At 59.7% G+C, this 8,501-nt stretch overlaps 1 protein-coding gene across 1 annotated transcript in view; it reads right to left on the bottom strand.

Annotated features, from left to right (window-relative positions):
• The window catches only part of BTBD2 (BTB domain containing 2), a 7,199-nt gene extending 1,888 nt beyond the window's left edge, over window positions 1-5,311 (bottom strand). Inside the window, exons 1-5 of the mRNA XM_021379010.1 lie at window positions 5,124-5,311; window positions 3,978-4,134; window positions 2,068-2,173; window positions 1,302-1,499; window positions 12-327 (exon numbers count right to left, since the gene is read on the bottom strand). Of these exons, the coding sequence (XP_021234685.1) occupies window positions 12-327; window positions 1,302-1,499; window positions 2,068-2,173; window positions 3,978-4,134; window positions 5,124-5,206 (860 nt within the window). The 5' untranslated portion in view covers window positions 5,207-5,311. The remainder of the gene's footprint in view (window positions 1-11; window positions 328-1,301; window positions 1,500-2,067; window positions 2,174-3,977; window positions 4,135-5,123) is intronic.

The raw sequence follows: 8,501 nt of genomic DNA, 5'->3' as shown, positions 1-8,501 counted from the left end.
CGAGCCCCGGCCGCGTGCGGGGAGCGGCGAGCGCGGGGAGGAGCGGGCGGCAGCGCGGGGCCGCGCTGCGGGTTTGGGGCGGGGAGCTCGGGAAACACGAATCGATCGGCAGCAGAACGAGCAGAGAAGCTGACCTTATCCTGTCACTAGTCCCACTGTACCCCCAGCGGCTCTCCACCTGCTGGAATCGGCTGATGCTGCACTCCTTCCCCCGCAGGCAGCAGCGCGGCCGGTCGATGAACTCCACGCGCGGTTTGGGGTTCACGGTGAAGTGCAGGAACAGGCTGACCACCTCGCGGTCCGTCAGGATCCCCGACTGCGCCGGCCCTGCAGGGAGCAGCGCCGTGAGCGCGGGGCAGCCAGCGCCCGGCTTCGAGCTGCGGTGGAACTGCGGCAGCTCCCTGCGCTTTCACAAAGGGAACTGGGGAGGAACCGGAGCCGCGGCTCCTTCGGCAGCAGCACGGAGCTGCTCGGCTGCTCGTATGAGCAGCGCTGCGGGCTGCCTGCAAGAGCCAGAACTGCCGGGCTGCTGACATTGGCAGGCTGCAGCTCGCTGCGCTGCTGCTCGGGTTGCGAGTTCTGCAGTTTCTCTCGCTCATCTTTTGGGTTAAAGCGGAGGGAGGAAGCTCGCAGGGCTTCTCGAAGAGGAGGGAGGGGGAAATCCCAGCCCCACTGAAACAGACCCGAGCTCTGAAGGGCGGGCTGAGGGCAGCGTGGAGCTCTGGGAGCTGCAGAGGACGAGGAGCTGGCACTGCCGCCCCTCTGCTCCTCGTCTGCTTCGTGCTGCAGCCATCTGCACGTGCCCCAGTTCCGAGCACGGCCCCGCCGCGCGGTGAAGCTGTTCATGTTGAAGCTGGCTGCCAGCTTTCCACCGCCACAGCGTCAAGAGACGGGGGGGGGGGGCACGGGAACGCAACCAGGAGATCTTCAGCCCAAACGGCGAAACCGTTCAGACGCGGCCTCCGCTCAGAACCCCGAGCAACGCTCCGGGACGCTCAGCAGCACCAGCCCCTCCTGGAGGGATGCTGCCGGCTGCCCCGGGGGCTGCGCTCTGCGTGGCAGCAGCTGGGTGAGGCTGGCAGCCGACAAAGGGAGCCCAGGGCGCAGCGTGGGCCGGGCAGGCACCCGGCAGAGCGCTGACACCTTTACAAAGGAGCGCGGGGGGAGCGGGACTCAGCCGGTCATTTCTTAAAGCCAGAGGGAACGGGGAAGAACCTCGAGGTCGAATGAACACTGAGAGCGCGATTCTGCGTCCCCAGCCCCGTGCCGGGGAGCGCAGGCGGCGCTGCCGGGGCCGTTACCTGCCGCAAACTCCTCGATCGTCATCAGCGGGAAGCGGATGAGAGCCAGCGCCTTGCCCAGCACCTTGCGCTTGTTCTCGGGCACCACCTGCAGCTGCTGCCGCTGACACTCGGCCTCCGACCAGCGAACCACGGCGCCGAACAAGCGAACCTCGCGGATGCCCAGCGTGTCCCGCTCCAGCACCGCCACCAGCGTGTCTGCAAGGCGGCACGGGGCAACATCAGCAGCGCCCCGACACCGCCCTGCGCTCAGTGCAGCGGGACGAAGCGCAGCGCGACCCCGTGTCGGATTTGGATGGAGCGAGGGGTGCCCCTCCCCGTGCCTTGCACCCCCATATCCCAACCCATCCCAGGAAGGGTAACGTCTGAGTGTTAGTGCCTGTGAGCAGCGCCCAGCCGGCTCGGTGGCCGCCGATGGTAATTCAAACTGGTGCTCGCTTCCAAAACACAGCGCCTTTGTAAGCCCGGAGCCTGACGAGGGCTGGGGGAACGCTGCCAGCTCGGCAGGAGGAGGCAAGCTGGGCCCGGCCCAAACCTGCCAGCAGCAGCGCAGGGAACGGGCACCGCGTCATGCCCACGAGAACTCGCCGCACCAAAGCCAGCGGCTCCAGTGCGTTTCTGCACGTGAGCGTGCTCCTCTGCAGCCGGCACGGCTCGGCACACTGACCCGGAACAGCACGGGCACAGCAGGAAGCCCAGGGGGTGAGGGGCAGGGAGCGCGGGGCTGGCGCGTGGGCAGCCTGCACGGGGAGGGACGAGCGCTCACCGAGGTCGATGTCAGTGAAGCCCTCCGCGTTGATGGCGTCCGACGTGTTCTTGTCGATGTTCTCCAGGCACAGGCTGGCCAGCTGAGGCTCGTCAAACAGCCTTGCCTGGTCGTGGAGAAGCAATCATTAAGACGCGGGGCATTTGACAAGTTGACGCTAAGCACGGGCGCTCCCCCCCTCCCCACAGCCCGTCCTCGTCGGCGCTGCGTTGCCTGAGCACAGCAGAACCTCACACACGTTGAAGCACAAGGTGAAGGCCAGCACACTGCTCCGTGCTGGGCACGGCTCTGTTTCAGCTGTGCGTGTCTCCAGGCACGTCCTTCCTCTGCCACCCAGCACCACGCTGACCACCCAGCCCAACGGGGCTGATTTTATCACGTCGTTTTCACGCCTAGGAGGCGGCTTTGCACGATGGCTCCCCTGGCTGTAAGGACGCACAGAGGTGCCTCCTGTGCAGGAACGCAGCCAGGCTGAGGTTGGGCAGCAGCAGAACGGCCCAACCGGTGCAGTGCTCCATCCTGCTGGGGGGGGACTGCTCCACCCCACACCTGATGCCACAGAGTGCCACGTCCTGAGCTCGCTGCCACTGCTGAGGTTCGCCTGCCCGCCCTGTGTGTGTCTGCAGGGCTCAGGGAGGACCAACTTCAGCACTGGGACCACGCACAAGGAGCCAACGCGGTGCTCGCTGCTCTCACAGACCGGGGAAGCGCTGCCAGCGCTCACCTGCTCCCCTGGCATCCAGAGCTGGGAGCGGCCCAGGCTGCAGTGCCACCATCTGACGGGTGAAATCCACGAGGCTCTCCCCTATGATTTCCTTGTTGACCTGCACGGGACGTCTGCACGCACATCTGGCGTGAGAGCACCGAGGATCCCTGACTGCGAGCACCAGGAAAGCAGTTTGCCACTGGCAGGGATTAGCAGCTGCTCAAAACACCACCAGTGTCAGAGCTGGGGAGCTGCAGCAGGGATGCAACCACAGAGCGCTGGGGTCTCGGGCTCCACCAGCTGTCTGCAGCCCTAAGCGTGCTGGGAAATGCTCTGAACATGTGCACCTCAGATCTCAGGTGCATAACGGCTAGATTCGTTGCAGGAGAAGCAGGGAATACAGGCAGCTTTCCATGTGAAGGAGCAGATCTGGCTGTCTCTCAGTAACCAGCTCCGGGTGAGGCTCTCGTGCAGCCTAACACTGAGATACAGGGATGCTCCTCCAACAATCCCACCCTGCAGCTTTTTGAAGACTTGGTATGCTGTGACAGCAAGCAAGCTACATAGGAACCAGCAGTGACAGTCAATTGTAACAGGTATGCTGTGAGCTTCGCAGAGCAAAAGGAAGCAGGGAAGCCTGTCCCTGCTTCAGCACCGTATCTGAAAACCTAGGACACCTTCTTCTTTTGAGACTGGGAAATCACCACGGGCCTACGTGCTGCCTTGCCAAAGCTGCCAGGGTGGCAGACAGCCCCCAGAGCCCAGCAGTAAGACGTACCACCACAAGTCCACATTTCCAGCTCCCACAAGCGGATGGACAGCACAGGATGCCCCTCCACAGCTGGGGTCTATGGGGAAGAGATCTCTGCATTTGGAACAACAGCTCCTGATCTCTCAGCTTCCGGGCTGCTGAACCCAAAGACCACGACCACTGCAGCCAGGGAGGGACAACGCTGTGAAGCGGACAGGAACGTGGCCTTGGCTGCCATCAGCCCTGCAAGGACCCTGATCTGAGACCTCAGCCCTGAGCTGGCAGCGATGCTCGCTGTCCTCGGCTGCTCCTTCCACAAACCTGGTGACCACGGTGCTGCTGCGAGGGAGGCTGCAAAGCGCTCCCACACGGAACAGCTCTCTTTGGGACGATGATGCTCACCATACTTGTTCTCCTGTTCCCATGGATTTGTGCCAACCGTGGCAACCTCACCTGTGTTAGCAGCATGAAGGCATTGTCTGCTCGGAGGTTCTTCTTCAGGAACTCCACGCAGTGAGCTTCCAGGGCTGGAACCGCGTACTTTTTAGCAGTGTAAAGGGTTGTCATAACAGTCTCTGGTCCGATCTGAACTTCGTCTGAATAAAGAAACCTGGAAGCAGGCAAACAAGCGTTGCTCAGCGAGGTAACAAAGAACACCCCTGCCGTCCATTAAAGCTGTTCTGTGTCTCTGCCTGCCATCCTGGAGCTCCCTGTTTCTTGAGGGATGTGGGGAAGGCTGGGATGCAGAAGCAGAGGGAAGATGTAGAAGGCAACCCCAGACAAACAGAATGGTCACTGGGGTTGAACTGATGAATCCTGGCAGGGAACAGCCTGATTTTGCGTCTCCCTTGATATTCTAGCCTCACCAAGCCTTAAAGGCAGAGAGTAACTCTGCTCCAGAGACACAACTCGCCAGCTGAAGGGATTCCCTATGTGCTGGTGCCTGAGCTGATGTGAGCCCAGGGCAGGGGACTGCAGGGCTGTTAATTCTGGCCTTTCATTTTTATGGAGATGGATTCTCAAATCTTCTAGGATAGCACAGTCTCGACCTAAGCACTTCTGGAAGGTAAAGCGAGAAGTGTGCCAAAGCCAAATATAGGTATTGCTCCTAACAGGGAGCAAGCGGGGAACGCATCAGGAGCACCAGCCTGGAAAGCCCAGAACTCGGTGACAGAAACCCCACAGAGATGAGACAGTGACTCCCCAGCATGCATTCAGTGCTGCTGCATCGCACACAGCACCAGCTGAGCTCAAAGCCATCGTGAATGGGATGTCACTGCCCCTTCCTCCTCCTCCTCCCAGCACACAGACCAACAAGGCACGCTGGAAAGGTGAAGCAGCAGGAAGGCGTGCTTCTTAAATGCCTGCTACACCTCCAGATGAAGCCAGGCAGATATTTCTGGCCATCAGCTAGACCAGATGTTACCCAGCAAAAGAGGGATTTAGCAGCAGCATGTAAAGCCCTCAGATGGATCGACAGAGAGGTTTATTTAGAAACGTACGACCTCTGCTTCACAGAATGGTTCACTGCTTTCATTGGAAGCACTCCTCTCTACAATCAATCCCTTCATCCCAGGGTGCTGTGCATTGGAAGCTTACTTCAGCAGAGCCAGGAAGGCAGCGGGCTCCACGTCGGGCAGCTCAATCTCCGTGGAAGTCGTGGCCATTCCACCATTGAACATGGCATCGAAGACGGCGCTGCCCACGGCCAGCACAAACCTGAAATCACAAAACAAACCCGAAATCACAAAACAAACCCAAAAAGCTGATGTTAAACCAGGCCCATCCGCAGAGAAATCCCAGCTGGCTGCTGGTCCCCACGGGCTCCCCCAAGGGAGGGGAGCTGCTCACAGCAGTAGATGCTTTGCAAGAGAAGGGAGTCCCACAGTTTTTTTTCATTTAATGAGAAAACACCACTGCTGTGAAAAACCTCATCCCAAGTCCTGCCCCGGCATCCAACATCCCAACAGTGCACAAGATTTTGTGCATCGTGGAGCAGAACACACGCAGCTGCTTTACAAAGCTCTGAACGTAGGAAGCAAGGATTCCCACAAACCAGGTTGGAGGCTGAAAAGAACCCAGTGTGAACAAGGTGTCATCCCACACTGACAACCACCAGCCCCTGCTCCAGAGGCAGATGCAGAGCTGGGCTGCTGGGGCTGGCTGTGGTTCTATGAGCCGCTGCCAAGCACCTCTGAGAACTTCCACAGCTGGGAACCCAGAGATGGGCTTCCTAGGAAAGCACCTGGGTCCTGGTGGCTCCCTGAAGCCAAGCCCCTCAGCAAAGCCCCTGCCCGGCCGTGGGGAAGCGGGGACGACTGCGGAAGCGAAGGCTCCAACCTCTTCCCCGACCCGTTACAGAAAGGAAGAAGCTGGAAAGCAGAGCAGCTCCTGCTGCAGCACAGCTGGGTGCACGCTTCGATGGAGAGAGGTATCAACAACTGTGGGCAGGAGGCGGTACGTGACGGAAGGCACGAGGCGCAGCGCTCCGGCTCTCGCGCTCCCAGGAAGTCCACCGCCACCAGGGAGCTCTGGTTGGATTTTAATGCGGTAGGAAGTGAGACAGCAGCTTTTTCTCCTCCTCGTTTTGTATCCAATTTCTTGTTTGCTCCCTTTTTGCTCTCCCCCCATGCCGAGGGCTCCCCCAGGCGCAGCGCTGTGTGGCTGCCAGGCGGCATCGCTTCTGCTGGGTGGGAGAGCTGGGGACAAAGCACGGCGGGGAGAAAAGCACAACAGCCACGTGCCTATTTCTGTCCAGCAGTTCTGAAGGAAAACAGCAACAACAAGCAAGGAACCTTGTTCACAGTGCTAGGAGCGCCAGATCAAACAGAAATCCTTGTCTGTGCAGAAGCAGCGACGGTGGTGAGACAGTTACAGGCATTACTTCCTACTGACAATTAACATGAACTAATTGCTAATGTTTTTCATTCTCGTAGGCGGTGGTCTGCACCCTCAGTTAGCAGAGAGCCTTCAGAAGCGAGCTCGTATGAAAGGAACTCTCCAACCTCTGCCCCCATTTCGCTCATGGACGGGTCAGCCCGATTTGTTTCACGCTGCTGAACCCTAACAGGACCCTGGTTGGTGCCAGGGAGGTGCGCAGCGCTCCGAACTCTGCAAGACTGGAGATGTTTAAGTCTCCATAAAACAGGAGAAGGACACAAGGTAAGAAAATCCCCCTCTCTTCGTGGCATCTCCTTCACCTTGCTAGGAAGGAGCACCCAGCTCAGCTCTGCACCCACAGCCCCGCTCCCTCCCCAGGCACCACGGTGATACCGACAGCGGAACGCTCCAGAACAGCGACGACCCCAGCGCTGCAGAGAAATCCTAAAATACCCATTTCTGAAGAGCTGACACGGGAACAGAGCAACACGTGACACGCCGGAGCTCTGCAAAACCGAAGGTGACAAGAAGCTAAGGAACAAGGATCATTTGCTTGCTGCACCCTCCCAGCACAAGCAGCAGGAGCAGCAGGTGAAGCACGCAGGAGGCAGCAGCAGATGCCTGCACTCCCACTGGCAAGTTTTGCTAAGCTCTACGCCATCCTGGAGCGGGATGTCACGGCGTGGCACGCTCTATTCTACCTTCACCACCCAGAGAACCAGAGGGATTGCAGAGCAGTTAAGCAGCGTTTCACTTTGGGGCTGTTTTGTTGGGGATTTTTTTTTTTTTTTTTTTTCCTTCAGCTTCGTTTATTTTCCGCTTCTCTCTGGGCTGAGCGCTGCCCCTGCCCACCCAGCAAGCCCAGTTCTCAGGGCAGGAGCGAGCAGATTCAAACACTAATTAAGCTCCAAATTAGAAAAGTGCAGAACCGACACTCTCAGCGCTCCAGCTGGCCCAGAGCAAGCGTGCTTCACACAGAACAAGGGAAACCTGAAGGGGAAAATTCCCGGTGCGTGAGCACGTATGAGGAAAGGCACAGCCTGAAACTGCTTGGAGCGAGCCTCCCCCAGCCCCAAAAAGCCAGATCCTGCCCTCAAAGTGAAAGTGTTTGCACACCTGAGCGAAGTGGGAGGCGCTTCCAGCAGAGCTGGGTGGCGACACGCATCGATTCCCCGTTAGAATTCCAAGCAGCTGCCCTGAGAAGCGGCTGCACGGCCATCAGCACGGCCTGCATCGTGCAGCACGGCGCAGTCCCCTCTTGTCAGCATTCATGGTACCAGACAGGTCACCCCCTGCCCAGGGAACGTCCCCACGTGCCTCCTTCAGGACCACGGGCTGGTTTTGTTTCTCCTGATGTTCAGCACTGGATTGTTTTAAACCCGAATTTCTCCCATCGCTGCTCTCACCAATCCCTTGCACCCACAAGGAACGCAGCTCCATGCAGACACTGCGGGGCGAGCTGCCCTGATCCCTGCCTGTGTGTGTGGGGGGGTCCCTACAGAGCCCTCCCCTTAAGCTGCACCTGAGTGGAGAGCAGTTCTGGTGTGAGGGGGCAGTTCTGAGGAGATTGGGGCACTTCAGAGAAAAAGGGGTGGTTGGGGTGGGGGGGGAGGGAAGAGGGCTGCCTGGAGGGGTATGGGCAGCCTGAGGACAACGGGGTCAGCTCGGGGGGTGTCAAGGGGGTGACCTCCCCCCCACCAAAGGGGACTCAATCCAACCCTACTCCATAGGGTGGTGTGGAGGGAACACCCCACTCCAAAACCAGGCTGTGCCCCACAGGTCCTGAGCCCCCCCCCCCCCCACCCAGCTGGGAACCCTCAGGGCCTCATACCACCCAGGTCTGGGGGCTTACCCATGGCCCTCCCCTCACCTCCACACCCCATACATGGCCCTCCCCACCTCACCTATGTCCTCCACATCCTCCCTACATCCCCCCCCAGGGCCTACCCATAGCTTCCCCCATACCCCCTCCCCACTCCTCCCCTAGGACTTACCCACAGCCCCCCCACCTTCACATCCTAAACATGCTCTCCCCACTCCTCACCCCTCTAGGGCCCTCCCCACTTCTCCCAGGGCCTACCCATGGCTTCCCCCACA

The sequence above is a fragment of the Numida meleagris genome, chromosome 27 (assembly GCF_002078875.1).
Source record: "Numida meleagris isolate 19003 breed g44 Domestic line chromosome 27, NumMel1.0, whole genome shotgun sequence".
Lineage (NCBI taxonomy): Eukaryota > Metazoa > Chordata > Aves > Galliformes > Numididae > Numida > Numida meleagris.
Note: the sequence above shows the minus strand (reverse complement) of the source record. Positions and strands in the feature narration are given on the sequence as shown.